The following is a 19,855-nucleotide window of genomic DNA, read 5'->3' as shown; positions in this document are numbered from 1 at the left end:
AAACAATATAAAGTATCAATTAAAAGCACTTACATAGTTTTTTTTATAAATGAGCAGACAAATAACTATCCACATATTTCTTTCTCTCCCTCCCTTTTGCTCTTTTTCCTCAGAATACCCTTTGCCAGGATAATAGAAGAATGCTGCTAAAATTACGAAGAACATCAAAAGAAATGCAATGGTTCAATGCAATATTATGTACTATCTGATCTTTTTTAAATTCAATTCAATTACATTCATAGCATGTATTAGTAGTTTATTAATGCCATTAAGAATATAATTGATTTACAGTTTTTCACAATTGTTAACACACGTTTCTCAAAACAATAACGGCTTTATCAAAACTGCACACACAAAACTGAAAACCTCACACACAAAATGCTAAACCTGACACTCCCTTTGCAAGATGACTCTTTGCCATCAAATCTCTTAACTGTTAACAAAATGGAACTTGTGTTTTCATTTGGTACACAGAGCCATATTTTCAAATGACACACACATGCCATTCATTGAGTACACACAACTACCAAGCATTTACAGCACACTGAAGTGCAAAATTGAAAACACAATCATAGAAATGGAACACACCATATGAATGAAAATGACTGGAGAATGAGCCATTTCTCCTTTTGTAAAATGTCTCAGTGTGGCCCTACTTTTTTCATAGTCAAACATAAAACAGCACACAAATATGTAGCAAAATAAGTTTTATTTCGGTGCTCACAGGGTACGGCCTGCTTATAGGCCCCTAGGTCGGCATGACGGTGCAGGATCCCATGGTGGTTCATTGCAGCACACATTGTGATGTTCCCACCACGCTGGCCGGGGACCTCAACAATGGCCCGCTGGCCAATGATATTTCGGCCTTGGCGCCTCCTCTTCACCAGGTTAAATCCAACCTCATCAATGAAGATGGACTCATACAACTCATTAGCTGTGTCATGCTCCTGGATCTGCTGACACAGACAGCATGAGAATGCAAGTTACAGTATGGACACAGAGAGGTCAACACAGTGGGCTACAGTGAGACACTGTAGAAAAGGAACAATATTGGATTACAGGTACAATACATGCATGTGTCAGTGCTGAATGTATGGGACTTACGAGCACAAACTCTCGCCATAACTCCTTGATGCGGTCTGTGTTCCGGTCGAATGGGACCCTGTACACCTGTTTCATCCGCATGGCATTCATGCAAGAATACGGTCCAATGTAGAGAGGCTGACGGTCTGGACGTTCCTGAATGTCGCATGGTCAGCCAGGATCCTAGTTTGTATTTGTCGGATTGTGATAGCGTTGTTCTCACGAACTATTTACAATTTCAGTCTCTTGTTCAGCTGTGAAAGTGTGTGTTCTTCCTCCACGGTGTGGTTCTCTTTCAGTCCTGCAAAATACAAATACTGTGAGCAGACTGTATTCTATTGATATGCAGTATTACAGTACACAAGGCAAATAGATTTCATACCTGTTCTCCATCTTGAAGGTTCTAATGATGGCAGCAACTGTGAAGCGGCTGAGATTTGGTTGGACCCTCTGGCTAGCCTCCCTCATGCTCAAACCATGGTTGAGCACATGGTCTACCACAGTGGCCCGAATCTCATTAGAGATGACCATTCTCCTTCTTCTTTCTCCTCCTCCTCCTTCTTCTCCTCCTCTTCCTCCTCATCTTCCTCCTCCTCTTCCTTCTCTCTGTCCTCCTACTCCTCCTCCCCCTTGTCCTCCTCCTTGTCCTCCTCCTCCTCTTCCTTCTCTCTGTCCTCCTGCTCCTCTACCTCCTACTCCTCCTCCCCCTTGTCCCCCTCCTTCTTGTCCTCCTTTTCCTCCTCCTCCTCTCACTCTTATCCCTCTCCTTCTCTGGTTGTCGATCTCTTCAAAGTTCTCCATTGTTCACCAAAGAAAACAGAGGCTCAAAGCACTTTTATGCTGCAGTCCTGATTGCAAATTGCTCAACCGACCTGAATGTTTAGAGATTTGAATATTTGTGTGTTGTAGGTTGATGCTTTGAGATTTGACTTGTGTGTGCAACAACTGAACATTGTGTGTAGTGTTTTGACAACAAGGTGATGTGTAATTGACATCAGAGTGTAAAGAAGGAAAGTCAGAGTCTAATGCAGTCTAAGTCAGAGTCTAATGTTAACAACTGTAAGGCCCTTTTCAGGAACTGATGTCTGAACTAGCAAGTACAAACCCATGGCAAACCAGGCAAGAATACAAAATCCCTCTTAACAGGAAGAGCCTTTAAAAAAAAAAAAACGGGTTTTCAAAATGCAGCTTAGTTCATCAAAGTAAAGTGCAAGTGAAAGTGTCACTATGAGTGATATCTAATCATTTAAATACCAATGGAAAACATAACACATATGTTGCATTTTTAATGATCAAACCGTATAACCTCCTACAGAGCGAAACATTAACGCAGAATCTCACACATTCACCCCCGGACACTCTCTCTTTCTCTCTCATACACACACACACACACACATGTTCAAGGGGGTACATACGCATCCCCCAACAACCATACATACACAATACCTGCGTCCACAAACGGAGTGTGCATAACAACACACACACACACACACACTAAAGGTTTTGCAGTGAAACACACACAAGGATGTGAACTTCCCTCTGCGTCACACAGGATGTGGGACAGGTTGTTATAGGTACCGGTGTGTGTGTGGGCTTTTTTCTCGGTTTTTGCAGCCTGCACAGATGCCGATGTGATCAAAGAACAGGCTTGTGAAAATGTACCAAACCATGAACCAAATACAAAAGGATGGAAAGGCTAGGCATGGGTATTTTTTTTATTAAACATTTAATATGTTTACGTTGAAGGTCTAGTGAGGTTTGAATAACAAAATTATTAGTAAGTAACAAAATGTAAAGACAAGGTTGTTACACTTACAATAATAACAGGGTAGTACTTAATTCAGCTCAAAAGTAAGATTTTAAAGTATTTTATAGAACAAAAATGTAAAACAAATTAAAAAACACAAACACAGTAACACCGTGAAACAGAACAGACCACACCTCTTAAAACACTTTAATTTTCCTCTTGAAGGCACAAATGATAATGATTTTACATTTACATGTATTCGTTTAGGCGGCACTTTCATCCAAAGTGACTCACAGTTGATGGTGATTCATTAGTACCAAAAGATTGGTGGAAACTCAGTCTGAGATATGATCAGTCAAGAAACAGGTTTAATCTTGTACAGTGATGCAGTGACGCATCCAGGGAGATAGACAGAGATTTCACTAAAAAGCTTCACCTATGTCTCATCTGGTCAGCCATTGTAACATTTCAGTTTTAATATCCTCCATAGCATAAGGGGTGTCACCCCATAGCCCCATCCCTCCATAAATATGTATCAGTCTACTACCTCTGAGACGAGAAACTTCACAACATTTGTTCTCAGGGAAAATTGATTTAAGAGATCCAGCTGTGAGCAAATGTCTCAGAGGCCTGAATTCATGAAGATAAGGAATATCAAAGACACTTTGATAGGACCAAGAGAAGGGGAACGGGAGTGAACACTCATTCACACCTCTCTCCGGTCATTTCATCTAACAGTATATTCAACCAGAAACTCTTACACTTGAACCTAAATCCAATTAAAAGCAACAAATACAAATTAATATAAGATTTGTTGGAATATGGATTATTGTCAATCATTATTAATTGATTAATCAAAGTGTGATTTGATTTGATTTGATTTGATTAACTCTGATCCTTAATTCTGATTTTTCAACTCCTTCACAGCACAGTGCATATGTCCATTTGCCCTCAGTATCTGTGCTCCCTGGACGTGGAAGCCATGACCATGTTCTTAGTTCTGAGCTCTTCCAGTTAAGCCACAGGGGCACAAGGTTAGGTGCAGAGATGCCATTTTGAATATATGATGTGTGGTCTTAACACACCTGTAGACTACATCTCAGCAAGATTAAGGCAAGTTCATGTAAATGAAAATGAATGTAGTTCAAATGTCTGTATGGTTGCTCCTGATCACAACCTTAAGACCATGTTCAGAGCTCATTAACTAAAGCCATCAACAACACTAACATATTGCAATTAATAAATCACCAATATCTCAATCACATATGTACAGGAACAAGTACAAGAAGTCAATGTGCCTTTCTAATGCAGAGCAGTCTGAGACTAGCACCTGCGCACAGCAGCATACTCAGTGGACTCCTCCGTGACCTCTATGGCTCGAGTCTGCAACCGGTTTGGGGTCTGGTGATTCAGTGAGGCGTACACCAATGTACCCGCCTCCTCCTCCTCCGTCCTGTTCTGAGTGACAACGTTATTGGCCAATTGCCTGTGCGATGGTATGACATCTCTGGAGGGTATGTTGCTGGTTGGTCGTGACCCCATGTCATTGCAATGCTCATAGAGACGCTCTCCTTGTCTCTCTGCACTGGCTGGGGTGGGATGTGAGCGATTGCGTTGCTTACTTTGCGAGGGATGACGGGAGTCAGGAAGTGGAGGACCCATATCAGACATCTGTACTGATGCATACTATAAACAAACAAAGAAGAAGGCTGTGAACAACAAATTAATGCAATTAAAAGACAGGAATGTTAAGGAGTTGACATTTTTTACGCAACAACAAACCCAATCTTCTGCTCTTTCAAGAGTGCACATTTTCTCAATGAGTGAGATCTGAGCAAGCATGGAAGACAGTGGAGGAAGGTCATAGGTCAAATTAAAGGGGCAAGTAGGTGTGGGAAAGAGGTGGAATACTGAGCGGATGCCATGAAAGTAACGTATAGGAGGAGGACCGCAGAACTGAGAAAACCTAAGGAATGACTTTACCTGATTATCAGCTGCCTTCTCTGCACTGGCCTGCCCCGACACTATCAAAAAGAGAAAGTCATTGTGAAGAACTGATGTAAGCCTTGTTTTCTTGTGGTTTTATCTACATCAACAGCCAAGCCCAAAGCAAAACAAATATTTGAGCACCCCACCTTTACTGCATCTGATGCCCAGACAAGACAGTATTGCGACAATAACGACTGATGTGATTCCAGAGGAGATGTATATGGCTAGCCAATACCAGTCTGTTATGCCTGAAGTCTCATCAAGGGAAACATCTGGAAAAGGAAGCACATGCACATGTCCCATAACCATCTCGCTCTTAAGTCCTTTGTGATCTATTTGAATTTTCCTATAAAATCAAGTATGTGAAAGTTCTAAATAGTTCAAATTAATGCTAACCATGTTCAATTTATTTTTTAATAATCAATGCACATTGTCTTTTTTAATGCATTCATAATAGAAAGCCTATGTGTTTTGAGGGGAAAGGTAAGGTTTCACAGCTATCCAGTATTGTTTTCACAAAGTCACATTGTGCTGGCTCCAATGACTTGTTATACTGCAAATAATTTGTGTGTAGGTATCTTAATAAAAGTATTCAAATTGTTGCCCTTACTTGCAGTTTGGTTCTCATTGTTTACAGTTGGCATAATGTCCAACATTTCTTCTGAAAAGTTTTTAAACAAAACATTGTCTGATTTTGCTAGGAAAAGTGTGTTTATGTAAATGTTATTTTAAAACAATGTTTTTTTGTATAGTAATTATAAAATCAGTAGAAAAGGAAAGCCACTGTTTACCTTTCACTGTGACATTGATTGAATGACTGATACAGCTTTCAGATTCAGATTGACATTGACACCGGTACAATCCAGAATCATTTATGGCTATGTGTTTGAAATGCAGTGATAAGATGCTGGATGATTCATTGTTCTTTCTCCATAGTACTTCCATTTGATAATCTTTACTAATTGGAATGCAGTCGTCTAAATCTGCAATTTTGCACCATCCGACTGCTGGCCTTTCACCACAGTGCTTTACAGTGCAGTTGATCTTCAGACTCTCTTCTAAAAAAGCGTCAGCCTTCGAATTCCGTTTCAGTTGGACCTCGACACATGATGCATTCTGATCTGGAAATTCAAAGGACATAAGCAGAAGCATGGTATTGTAGTTGTAATATACTGCACGTCCTGTATGCAAACATATACTGTATGAGGTACAATATGTCCTGTGCAAATCATCAAAATGATGCAAAGGATAATTTTGATACAAGGTCTTGTCACATATTGCCCCCTCTAAGAACATAGTATATTTGTAACATTTTAAAACGCTTCAGCGATACTAAGAACTTCTGTAATATGTGCATGAGTAGAGGTCTTCAGTTTCCCAGTTCCCTGCACCATCAATGCAAGCATCCTCTTTCGCTTGGACAGAAACAAGACACCACATCACAGCAACAATGGGGAACATTTTCTTAAAACATTCCACAGTGGCATGTCAAACTTCCATGTATCATTACAAATAAATGTGGGGAATTAAATTTACCCCGAATTCATCATCCATTAGAACTTAAACAATCCCCTCCCACCATTATGTAAATTAAGTTTCAAAAACACTTCTGATCACTTCTTTGTTTTCTTAGAGTTAAAAACACGTTTAATCACCATATATCTAAAGTGTCTTGTTTCACAGTTTTATGTAAGAGCTTTCACAATTCCTAGGTCAAGATTTGAGGTTATGACACCCAGAGTTAACTTCTACTGAAAAATAATCTTTAAAAAGTACACTAAGAACATGTTGTTCTATTTTAATCACTCCTGATTAAGAACCCATCAGTTTCACACAGCCACAAACAAGCTAATTTGTATGTAATTTAAAATAATAAAATAATGAGGAAACATTGTTTTAGGCATTATCGTTGTAGACAGCGCAACAGCGATATAGATCTCTGCACCTGCTGTTGTCATAGTTTTCATGTACATTTGTATCGTGCAAAAGCCCTGTATATTGGAACAGGATTCTCATCTGACATGCTTAAGCTCTCATTAATGCACAATTTAGAGATTCATACTTAAATGAAAGACATTTGATGCCTGAGGTCCAGAAGCCATGGTTATCTCAGCTGTGTTAGCATAATGTCATTGTTTCGTAAATTCAGAGTACATGTATTGAATTTACATTTATTGAATTCATAAATTACTTCAGAACCTAAAACTTTAAATCTCTCTCAATGTTCAAGGTTTCTCGTCGTCACAAGGTCTACGAATGTGTACGAAAGTATACATTCAATTTAAGTATAGATATGCCATAAAAACATTTCCCAGGTTTACGCACCTTGAACATGTGCAGAGAATAGACTGAAACACAGGATGAAGACTTGGGAGGTGGTGAAAAAGTGCACAGTCCCAAACGCCATGGCTACATTTGTTAGATAACCCGTCACTAAACAACACTTCAGTCAAGACGAGTTCATCGAATGATCCAGGGCTAATGCCCCTGTCACATGAGATTAAGTTATGCATACGAATGTGTTTCGGTTGGTCTTGGAACGCAAAGTGCCTCTCATTATCTCTGTTTCACTTCTTTTTTCACATATCAGGCAGCTTCCCCTCGTGGGAACCTGTTTTGAACCTGTTTCAACTTCTGTGTATGCCTGTTGTTTGGTGTCATCCACCTTTCAAGACTGTAATTATACTCCGTTGCTGACGCGTACACGGACAGGTGCCATGGACATGTAGTTGTTCTTATTGTACTTTCAAAAGTCGGCTTGGAATCCGCTTTCTAGGGCATTCTAAAACGCTTTAACTGAAAATGTCTTAATGTTCCAAAACAGTGATCAATGATCAACAAATTTCAAACAATCAAACACCTTAAGTGTTTCCCATAATGGGTGTCAATGAAGGGGAAAATGCTTAATGTAAATAGATAAAATTCACACGCATAGGATTTCGGTTTTCATTTTTTAACAGGTGTAAGTAGCCTAATTATGACAAGAAATGTCCGAGAGACATTGGGCCTCATTCTCGAACGCAGTTAAGAAGAATTTAAGAGGAATTTAAGAGGAATTGGATTTAGGACAACATTCGGCATTCATGAAAGTTTTCTCATCTGGGATTTGCTCTGAACTTCAGAAGACTTTCCGAACTCGAAATAGCAGTCGTAACTCGGCCAGAGTTTTCTCAAATGCGATTCCTTAAAAAACCACAAGATGGCCCCGTGGGCCATCTTGTGTTTTTTTGAGGAATCGCGTTTAAGAAAACTCTCCGTGTTAATGAATTTGTGAGAAATCGTTGGTGATTGCGTTCACATCAACTCTACAGATCCTCGGATTAAAGTATCATTAACAATTACGTTTCACATGTAGGCCTATAGTCATGATTCTACGAGGCACCGTGATGTCATAAAATAAATAAAAGGACTACACCGGAATGCTGCGCTCGTCTAGTGAGCGTCGTTTGGCACTGCCGTCTGTGCAAGTACGGCAATCCAGAATTTTCAAGTAGTTCCACGTTGGTGGAACGAACTGCCTAGCACTACCAGAGCAGGCGCGTCCCTCTCTACCTTTAAGAAGCTTTTGAAGACCCAACTCTTCAGAGAGCACCTCCCTTCCTAACTGGCACTTCGACTAGTGCTTAACTTGCACTTATAGCAGTTACATTCCTGCACTTCGTTTTTATTTCCTATTTCGTTTTTCTATTTCTTATGTAAAGTAGTATTTATTGTTACACTAGGTCTCTATTGCTCGTAGCTTGACTGTTCTATCCCTTGTACGTCGCTTTGGACAAAAGTGTCTGCTAAATGACTAAATGTAATGTACACGAAACCGCTTTGACATGACTCGTTTACGAGTTGCTTTCGTGTAGATTCGGTCGATTCCGACTGCACACGTCACTACGGTTGCGTGCCCTTATAAGGAGCTGGCAGGGCGTGTATGTATGCAAATTCAGGAGCACGAGAACGCGCTTTCAATTTAAGAAAACTCTTCCGGGGGAGCACAGCCCAGAAAACTTCTGCTGCGTAGGACCGCATTTTCAAGCGTGCATGAATTTGGCGGATGTCTTTTGCTTACGTTGTTTTTCCGAAGCCCGTAAGAAACATTTCAGAAGAAACTTCAGAAAATGTTCGAGAATGAGGGCCATTGAGTCATCATTGATCGCTGTTTTAGAACATTAAACCACGTTATGCCTTTGCACGCCCCCTATAGGTGCCCTGCAGGGTAGTGGCCGCGCACACAAATCCGCACCAAGAATTGGAAGTTGCACGGTCGTCCGCACAGAGCCGCGTGTACGTCCTCTGATGACGAGTTTTACGTCACTCGGACCCTCGCGTACTCTCAAAGTATAGCACTGTACTGGCCGTATCATCAGTCAGTCTCCTAGCACCATCTGCTGGAAAGTACTTTGTGTGCAGGCAACGTTCACACAGCATAGTTCCAGTTAGATGTGTACAGACAAACGGATCAACATTATGTAGGCTAGTCTAGACAAGGAGGCTGTAGAGCTGTACTGAAGTGACTTGAAAGGAACAATGATAGTGTCTTCTCTGAGTAATGTGATTGAAGAAAGAAGGCCTCTCAATCCACGAATACTGTTGGTGAAAGAAAACCTCACATTTTAAACATTATGTGCACTTAGTATTACACTGAATCTTCCCTAAAGGAAGAATTTGCAATTTTTTAAACTGGGACCTGTTTTGTTTTTTTCATTTTATCTTTTTAGGTCCAAAATTTGACTAGGGACACTCAGGGGCGGTTTTTCCTACAGGCGGTATAGGCGGTCGCCTAGGGCGCCACTCAGAGGGGGGCGCAAAAAACTGCGCCCAGCAAAAAAAAAAAAAGGAATATGTTTTTTTTTTGCTGGACAGAGTTTTTTTTGCGCCCCCTTCTATATCTCCAACCAATATTTTGACATAAAAAAAAATTCTAACATTAGGGTAAAATGAGCCAAAAATCGAAAACGGAAGGGGTACGTACGTCCTTGGTGTTGTCAGAACATGCTAGCACAGTGAGGCGTTTGGTTAGAGTGTGTGTGTGTTCAAGAAACTTTGAAGAACAAAATAATGAAGAGGCAAAATCTATCTGGGGCGCAATTTAGGAAGAAAAGAAAGGAAGAAGAAGAGAAACGTGCCAAGGAGAAAGGTAAATCCTTAAATCCTGTTCTAGCCTAGAATGAATTCCAGATAAGAAAACGTTCACGAATGCGTGAATTGCCCGCGGCACTTTAGTGTAGTTAAGAAGAAAAGATGTTATGATGATATGTCCATTTATTCTACATTATACAAAAAAAAGACATGATTAAAATAGGGGCGCACATATAAAGCCAATAGCCAGTGCAACAACACTACACATATCTTACTCGTTGCATAGCACACTCATTAAGGAAGCCAAACACGGCAACTTGTCAATAAGTGAGGAATACTGGTAAAAATCCAAGTGTTGTATTGTCAACTTTAGCGAATGGTTTGTATGTAATCTTGCTAGTTAGCTAACGCTAGCTAGCCAGTGACTTGTGACATTCCTTGTTATTGCCATTCAGTCGAAACATCAGTTCAAGTTCAGCTGTACCGCAATGTGCGTCATTTTGCGTCATACAAATTTGAGTAATCAAATTTGGACAGCTTTAGTTTTGGTGGAGCGAGCTAGCCAGTTTAATTAGACATGATTCAACTAATCAAGAGCTATGCATCTTGGAATAAAAAAATGTCAGGCTGTCCAAATACACCAAAATGCTTAATAACTACATAATAGCTACATTTAACAAATGATGATAATACATACTTTTGTTCATTTTAGATCATTTTAGATTCACTTTTAGAAGAATAAGAAAACATTATTTGCAGGCGATTGGGAAGATGACGTGGAGGTGTGTGTGTGTCCATAAACAGTTCAACAGGGGGCGTGGCCGGAGCGTAGTCCAGCACAGGCGTGACATTTTCTCAGTGATTTGTTCTTGAATTAATGTTTGTTCATCGTCGCGATCGTTGTTGTGTTTATGTGAAAGAAATATGCAGTCTTACAGGGCAAAATAGCGTTTGAAAGTTGCAATTTCGTTTTCGTGGGGGAATCGCGCCAGGAGTGAAGCTCGCCTAGAGCGCCAAATGTGCTAGGGCCGCCCCTGGGGACACTTATAGATCGGAATTATTCCAGTAGCTATTTAGTTAGAACGCTAAAACCAGCAACCGCTATTTGCGAACGGTCAATATACAACTGAATCCAATGAGGCAAGCATCTGCGCCGCTTGTTTTCACCACTGACAAGCTCATAAATGTTGCTACAGAGATACACCTGTGTCTGTTTACCTCAATAACTGTGAAGAAACTGTCCAAAAGTACTGTTTCTACAGCCAGTGGTTTACCTTTCTCTAGTTCCGGTATCTGACGTAGCACCCCATTTAGGGCCAGATTTACTAACAGAATTGCACCCACTTCAGGCGTCATTTCGACGCAAAATGTGGTGAAAGACATGGAACCGTATTTACAAACGAGGCGCACCTGGGTAAAATTACAGATTGCCAGCTGCTGAAGCGGATAGAGGCAAGTTGCGCTTCCCGTCTAATACATATGCATAAATGGGAGGGTTGAGGGAAAGTGGGGGTTCAGCGCAAAAATATGGAAGCTGATATCTATGATATTTACTAAAACTGCCTCTAATTTGCATGAGAATTATCCGCCTCATAAAAGCAGGTCTAAACCAGTCTGATCCATTTGTAACGAAACACAAGGTGTTTTACCATGACATATCAGCTGCTAAATGAAAACTATATGCGCGTGAGAAATTTGACGCCATTCATTTAAAAAAAAAGATGATCCGGGTTTTGGGTGGGGATCCAGGTGAAAATATAACCGAAATGTTATTTGTTTAAATGTTTATATTTGATATATCATTTAATATAGGCATATCCAGTGTTTGTTGGACGACATCTTCTAAGAGCTCGGTCGAATGTCACTTTTTCTTTTTGATGTATACATTTGAAAACTCGGGTTCGTGTTGTAGTGTGGACAGGGGAAACGGAGGATTTCAGATACGCTGATGTTCGGTTGCCATGGCACTGGGGGTATTTTGCGGGGCAGGAGTGGCTTAACCATGACAACCATTGTCAACGTCTATGGGCGAAATATGCTACTCTGACTCCGTTAGGGATGGGCTGACGGACAGATACGATAGACTCTTTTTCGTTTATGGTTCTCCGAAAGCTGTGGGTGCTGGAAACAATTCACCGCCAGAACAGTACGTGGCGCAACGTTCTTTTGTCGAAGGCGAGCTTAGAGAAACCTACCCCATGACGTCTTTCTGTGTAGAAGTCGTTGATTGTTTATTTACCTCAACCCAGCTGTCAGTAGCCAGACACGTAACTATAGGGGGTGCATATGGGCCCGTGGGTCTTGGAGGCACATAGCAGTACATAATAGAAAGTGTCTAATGCTATATATGCACCTGAAAAGGCAAACTTATGTCCATCATGATACGTATTATTTGTGGGAAAAATAGTAGCAATCCATAACAAAATTATATGCTTATCTTACATACATTATAGAAGCTATTAAAAAACGATTAAATTAAATGAATACGTTCTTATTTTCTGTGGTATTTTTGTCATATTCAGATTTGCAATGATGTTTCGTGGGTAATATCATGGACAGATTAAGAAACCACGGGCCCCTGGGCCTGGGCCTTGTTGAGAGTGGATAAGTGTATGAATGCATGTAATTAGATTTGTTCAGGAGGAGGCGCTCTTGCGTCTCATATGGCATGAAGTCACGTGTGACTGATGACACCACTACCTTATAAGGGGGATGTTCACCCTCTTTTCAGAGAGCAGCATGTTGTGCCCAGTTCTGCAATAAACAATGCCACGAGACTGATGACTGAAGAGACAAACGTCTGAACGTCTGTTCATTCCTTTGAATTATTATTCCGCTGTGCAGGTAGGCAGAAGGTATACGCCTACCCGCTAACAGTTTATGGGCCCAGCTAACGGAGAATGATTCTAAAGTTTGACGGACACGTGCGTAGATAGCTAGCAAGACTGCGCTAGCATACAGAAGTAGGATTATCCAAAAGAGCTAGTTTAGCATTGGGAGTACCGGGAAGCTAAAGCTAGGCTAAAAAGGAGCTAAACTGATCTACAAACAGAAAAAGGCATGGCAAACAGAAGCAAAAGCAAGTGGCCCACGTTTGACGGGAGAGCAGAGGAGTATGAGCTCTGCGAGGAAAGGATGCTGTGCTGCATGCACGGAGTGGGGCTGAAGCAGACGATCTTCACAGAGCCCACTGGACCACTGACGGTGGAAGAAAAGGCTAACGATGACAAGCTGAATGCGGACGCCTATTGTGCATTGGCGCCGCTACTTGACAATACGAGCTTGGGACTGATATTCAGAGACACGAAGGACAAGGGCCGAGAGAGCCTCAAAGTGTTAAAAGAACACTACATCGGAAATACCCCGGATTGTCTTCCTGTACATAACAATGACTGCGCTGAAGAAAGCTGACAACAAGTCTGTAACCATATACGTTATCCGAGCTAAGCAGATCATTACGGCACTCGGGACTAATGATGGCGATGGTCATGAGGGGGTTACCGGAGAAGTACAAGCCGTTCACACTGATGGTGATGCATGGTTCAGCAGACATGACGCTGGGAGAGTTCAATGCAAAGTTGAGGAATTTCAAGGCTTCAGAAGAGGCGGGAGAAAGGGTGCTGAGGGCCCAAGCGGCGCCAAGGAAAAAGACCGGGCCAGTGGAGATGGTGTGTTGGCGGTGCGAAGAAAAGGGCCACAGAAGGGATGACTGCACAGAGAAAGTTTGGTGTAGTTTTTGCAAAAGCAGGGGGCAATGGGTAAACAATCAAACTAAACCTCAGAGAGATCTATTTCAATGGCACAAATGAACCAAATCCAATGGGACCAAAATCGCTATTTTCAAAAAGGAAAACACTTAGATTGTTTACAGTATGTTTATACACACAATAGGGATTGGCAGGATCAATTTGAATGCACCCACACACTTAGGCCTCAAGCAAAATACAATATCTGGATTCCTCTAAAAGTAAAGTTTGGAAGTAAAGAGGGAATCAAACTGTAGCATGAAATACTTTTTATTATTTTCTCTTGTTAAAGACACAGGAAGAATTACAGCTACCCCTGCTGAATGGTGAAACAAAAACTGATGCTTTATGTAAACTTTAGATGAATCAGTTAATTGCGATGAAAAAGTGGTAAGACGTAGACAAGTGAAACAAAAATACCTTACAATTCGACATGGCACAAAAACAGTATCCACACATCTAGATACAAAACAACTTCACCTCACATCAGGGAAGTGGTATCTTTGTTCTGACACCTTTCACGGCCTCTCATGCCTGTCTCTCCTCAAAAGGCTCTCCCTCATGAACATGAGGCACCCTTTACATAGGGTAGCCCATTGGGCTTAATTAGTCCACTTAGCTCTCCTTGGAGCCTACCATTGTCCTGGGGGAAGCCCGGACCCAACCATTGAAGTCAGTCTTTTAAAGAGGCAACAGCCCTTTTCTTGCCCCGGTGAGAAGGGAGGAATTTCACCTTCTCACAGGTACATAGAAAACAGTCTTTGGATTATTTTTGTTTTCATTTTGAGTATATGTATTCTATTCAACAATGAAAATAGATAATCTGTCCAAGATGTGATTATTATTTTATTAGGGTTTTAAAAGCAAATAATGATGGTAATGAAAGATAATTGTTTTGATTTGAAAAGGGAGATTTATATGTAATTTGTAAGCGTTGCCTCCATCACCGCTCTTGTCAGATCATCATGACTCTGTGCTCCATCTGCTTGATGTCTTCTCGTCCAGCTCCCCTTCTCTGTCCCTGTAGTTCTTTGCAAATCTCCTCCTTGGGCCGCACCAGTGTTCACCTCGGCTATACCAACAGTACTCGCACCAGTGTTCATCTCGGCTATACCAACAGTACTCTGCCTGGGTCCCCTGCTGCCAGCTGTTGTTCCACCAAGTTCTGGGTCCTCTCTCCACCATTTCATTATAATAAGGGTAATCTCTCCCTCTTGTCCTGTTCTGTCCCACTGCTTGGGCCTCTCGGTTCCCCTGCCTCTGTGGTGCCATCTTCATCTCCTCCCTCTGTTGTCTCTCTGTTGGTGGTTTTCCTCGGTTGTCCATCCTCTCTCTCTTCTTGTCTCCTCTGCTGGGATGATAAACAGATTGCTGCCTGGCCCCATTTGATGGAAACCTCTGGCCACTCCACTCCCTCTCCACAGGAGCTGGTGTCCATTTGCCTTTGCCCTGCCCGTAGTTCCCTCCTCTTCCTCCCTGCTCCTCTGGTTTCTTCATTTGCCCTTTGTTTTCATCCTGGTGTTGAAGATGGCCACTCTCATTATTTGCTATAGTTTTTTTTGCTCCCTTTGTTCCTTTCCCTCTCTTGCCTCTCCCGACCTTGCGTTTGACTGGGGCTGAGGAGGCATGGAAGCATTCTCCTCACCTGCACAGTTTAAAGGAAATTATTGGTTTAAAGGGAGTCATGTTTTGTGGTTTGACTGAAATTGCTTCTCTGCAATTAAGAATACTACGTACCCTTCACTGGCTCCTTGTCCTTCATCTCCTCTGTAATAACTCCAAGTCTCTGGAGCTCAGCTTGAGCCAAAGGCAGACCTATAAGAAAATGAATATGTATAAAGACTCGTATGTGAACTTTAGCCTTCATTTATGTATATCAATATCGATAATTCGTTTTTAAGTGTTTTCCTTCTTAGAAATCATGTCACCTGCTCATTAAAATATAATGATGTTGAGCCTTTTTCTCAGTGATATCTAGATGTGATTTCATACACAATAAGTTTGAACTAAAATCAAACTCACTTGCTAAGCAAAGTAGTGAGGGCTCCAGCATTATACTTACAGACAGCAGAGTCCACCTCAAGGAGAACAGCACTGGACTCAGCCTCAGGGAGAATAGCACTGGACTCAGCCTCAAGGAGAACAGCACTGGACTCAGCCTCAAGGAGAACAGCACTGGACTCAGCCTCAGGGAGAATAGCACTGGACTCAGCCTCAAGGAGAACAGCACTGGACTCAGCCTCAAGGAAAACAGCACTGGACTCAGCCTCAAGGAGAACAGCAATGGGATCAGCCTCAAATTGGTCTTTTTTCTCCTCTTTTACTGTTTCCAGGTCTCTGAACGGATCTAATGTACACATAAGGAAGGCGAGTCATTAAAAGCAACAGTGGAAAGCTTTGTTTAATTTAGCTTTGTTGAGATATGTGTTTTGCCCTAATACTTACTCAGATCAGTGTCCACCTGATCCAGAGTATGATCTGGCTCTATTTGGACTGTCCCATTAGCATCCAGCTCTGCTGACAGATATGAAGTCAAATGTGTGCAGGGTGGTTGATTCAAATCATCATGAATAACCTATGTAAATACTGTTCTGTTATTTAGCCTTAAACTTACCAAGAGCAGAGTCTATGCTGTCCAAAAGATCATTAAGTACAGCCTCCACCTCAGATGTCAGCCTCATCTTTTTCTCCTTTCCGCTCTGTTATCAGATATTGATGGACAAGATACATCATAACCAATTCTTGAAGATTAACCAAATTTTAACATACCTGTTAGGTCTTATACTCACTCATACTTGTGTCCACATCATCAAGAATGTTGCTGAGAACATCCTTTATTTCAACTCTAGTTTTCTCTTTTTCTTCGGTCAGCTCTGTTATCAGATCCAGGAGAATATCATGTGAGTTACTTAATCAGCACAAGCACTGGAAGAGTAGTTAATCTTTGATGATGTTCTTATTCTTTGATTTGTCATAACTGAAACTCACTCAGAGCTGAGTCTACGTCATCCAGAATGCCATTTAGCATGGACACGGCTTCAACTCTCCCCTCTTTTTTTATGCTTTCCTGTTCTGATTTCAAACACACAAAAGTGAAGAAGTTCAGTAACATCAGTGCTGGACAGCATATCAAAATGTTGGGAAGTCCACTCTCTCCTCAAACTTACTTGAAGCAGATTCAACCCTATCCAGAATGCTGTCAAGGACGGCCACTACTTCACCATCCCTTTCTACTTCCTGCTCTGCTGTCAGATCTGGAATAGGAAATATACAATCTACTACATTTGAAACAATGCGAGAAATAATTTTGAAATATGGAATAGTTCTGCCCTTAAACCTACTCAAAGCTGCATCCACCCCATCTAGAATATCGTTCAGTATGGTAACGACTTCAGTGGTTTGGTCCTTATTTTCACGGTCCTTGGTAGGCAGATCTAGAAAGACAGTTAATTGAACAACAAACAAACAAACAAGGCTGACTTCAGTCAGTTCTTTTATTGCCACAAGCGGCACACTGCAACACACACGTGTATTTTTGGAGGCGACACAGGACACACACACACAAACACACGCACACGCAGGCCTGAGGTCGCTGTGAAATGTACGCTCTGCATTTGACCCATCCCGGACCATCCTTCCTCCAGGACCCTCCAGGAGCAGTGGGCAGCTTCTCAGCGCCCGGGGACCAAGTGAACCGTCCGTCTCGGTCAGGGACGGACAGGAGAATGTTCTGTTTTTGCATGTTTTTCCTGTTGGGGTTCTTATTGGAGGAAACCCCTTGTGAACACGGGGAGAACATACAAACTCCACACAGAAAGGCCCGGGAGATAGCCCACCTGAGCACTGAAGGTCTGGGGAGGACATGCCCCCCAGAGCCAACAGCGCCCCATGCGGGAATCGAACACATGACCTTCATGCTGTGGGGCTGCAGTGCAAGCACCTGAGCCACAGTGCCACATATGTATTCAAATAACCAATTATAGATCACTAAGTGCCTCTCATTGTGACTGTTTTCCTTCCTTTTATTAATCTGCATGGGATTAAACAGACACTCTCACTCGCCTTACCTGTATGTCTGTGGTTTGGTCATCAACACTCTCTAACTCCTTCATTTGGTCTGCTGGCACTATTTACTGAAAATAGCTGTGTGTCAAATATGAAAATCACGCTCAGTAGGCCTATATGTTTAGTCAAAAAACGTCCCCGATTTCAACCATGACGTAACCACAAAGAGCAGACAGTGGCGGAAATAGTCAATTGGTGTCGTAAAAAATACAAGCGTGCAAGCGGCCTGAAAATGGCGGAGTATTTGGCATCCATTTTCGGTACAGAGAAAGACAAGTAAGTACATCTACTTAAAGATTTTTTTTAGCTACATATCGTACCAGGATGCATACTTAAAAGTACATTCTTGCACGGCCTCGCACTTTTTTGTGGAAGTATGCTAAACAAACGTTTTAAACGTGTGGACAACCCTTTGCTATGCAACCGACGTTAGCTTTCGTAGAAAATGAGTTGACATTACTGTTACTGAAATCAAGTTAATACTTTTTTTAATACCTTGTGATATTTTTTTTTTAGATATTCGAACGACTAAATAGCTCAATACGTTGTACCATATAGTTCCTGTAGCGTTATATTGACGCTTGCTTTTCAACCCTCATCTCGTTACAGCTGCCAGGTTAATACGTTAACTGCTAACGTTGTAACTTATGCAGCGAGTGCATTGCTTTTAGGTCTTTTTTGTTGTTGTTGCTTCAACCGTTTCCACCTTATTTTTGTTTCAGGGTCAACTGTTCTTTCTACTTTAAAATTGGTGCTTGTCGCCATGGCGATCGCTGCTCCAGGTTGCACAACAAGCCCACTTTCAGCCAGGTAAAATAACCCCCCTGACACTATCAACACTGTTATGCTAGATGTTGAATTCACATAATATGTCATTGGATGATTTTGTATAGTTGAGTTAAATGTTCTCACCCTCTTATGCCAATGCATGTGCTCACTACATTCTCTATACAGCAGTGTTGTACTATAATGTGTTCATTGTACTTTGACTATATAGTTGCATGCATTTTGTGCCTTTCCGTTTTAGGATGTAAACACAGCAAAAACGGCCACGTAGACTCTCCATGCAACAATGTATTTGTCACACATTTAAATAGTTGTCTCAGCGATGTATTTAACTGTAAAAGTTGCACACATAATATTGACTGTGTTTTGTTTCACAGGCTTAGATTGTGAAATTGATCCTTGCCTTACAATCACTTTTTATTGTAGCATAGTGAACATGTACAAATTAAACTGAAACAGTCTTTGTGGACACACTGTTGACACAGTGTAGGCCAGTTTATAATGTAATGTGCGTACAACCATCATCCTCCCCCCCCCCCCCCCCTCGTGGTTTTCTGAAATGAAAAAAAAAAATATGTTGCCATTCTCAGTTTTAGTCTTTGGCATAAGGAACTTTCCTCATTCCACATTTCTTCTCTACGTAAGTGAAGGCAAACTAGCATAAACATGCATCAATTTGCAATGGCTGTGTTCACATGTGAATAACATTTGTGTTTTTATCATGATCAGAATTTAAGGATCTACTTGGGTTTAAAGTAAGAAATTATGCAGATAAAAAATTAATAAAAATGAAGCTTATGAAAAGTCTGTGATTTATTTTATTTTGTGAGTAATTGCTCACTTTTTTGAGTAACGGCTATCTTAAAGCAGGTGTCTGGGTCCCTTTTTTCCTCGTTGAGAGGCAATGATGCCTGTTTACTGTCACAAATGTAGTTTTCCACATTATTTTTATTCAGAATGCATCACAGTCTAAAAACAAACATCTTCTTCACATCTCACAGCATAGCCTACATTAGATTGCTTCCCACCTCCAAACTGTAAACAAGAGAAAACCGTCACCACTGTAGGATTGCTCCAATTTAGGGAGGTTGATTTGATTTGGGTTTCTTTTTATTCCTCCCTCTGCAGACCATCTTGATTCAAAACATCTACCGTAACCCCCAAAACAGTGCACAGACGGCCGACGCGTCTCGCTGTAAGTCCCATTACTCCACAGCAGGGCCGCGCTAGTTAACCCCTCTTTTTGTTATGACTCCCACTCCTCCCGGTGTAGGTCCGGCCCAAAGCCGCTCACCAAGAGGGAGCCTCAGCACTGTTAAGCAGGGATCCCAACCTTACAGCACATCACCTGCACATGGAATATATTCAG

The 19,855-nt window shown here is 41.5% G+C and overlaps 2 protein-coding genes across 2 annotated transcripts; one reads left to right on the top strand and one right to left on the bottom strand.

Annotated features, from left to right (window-relative positions):
• Nucleotides 1–3,701: 3,701 nt before the first annotated feature.
• LOC122128616 lies at nt 3,702–5,764 on the bottom strand. The gene is made up of 3 exons (XM_042702956.1): nt 5,549–5,764; nt 4,814–4,903; nt 3,702–4,516 (listed from the first exon to the last, which is right to left on the bottom strand). Exons 1-3 carry the CDS (start codon nt 5,762–5,764, stop codon nt 4,154–4,156), a joined length of 669 nt encoding a protein of 222 aa, XP_042558890.1. The 3' UTR covers nt 3,702–4,153.
• An 11,999-nt stretch (nt 5,765–17,763) lies between these two features.
• LOC105911855 (splicing factor U2AF 35 kDa subunit) lies at nt 17,764–19,843 on the top strand. The gene is made up of 3 exons (XM_031558710.2): nt 17,764–17,976; nt 18,423–18,510; nt 19,615–19,843. The coding sequence occupies exons 1-3, from the start codon at nt 17,933–17,935 to the stop codon at nt 19,714–19,716; spliced, it is 234 nt and encodes a 77-aa protein (XP_031414570.1). The 5' UTR covers nt 17,764–17,932; the 3' UTR covers nt 19,717–19,843.
• Nucleotides 19,844–19,855: the final 12 nt, after the last annotated feature.

This window comes from Clupea harengus, chromosome 21, assembly GCF_900700415.2.
Source record: "Clupea harengus chromosome 21, Ch_v2.0.2, whole genome shotgun sequence".
Taxonomy (NCBI): Eukaryota; Metazoa; Chordata; class Actinopteri; order Clupeiformes; family Clupeidae; genus Clupea; species Clupea harengus.
Note: the sequence above shows the minus strand (reverse complement) of the source record. Positions and strands in the feature narration are given on the sequence as shown.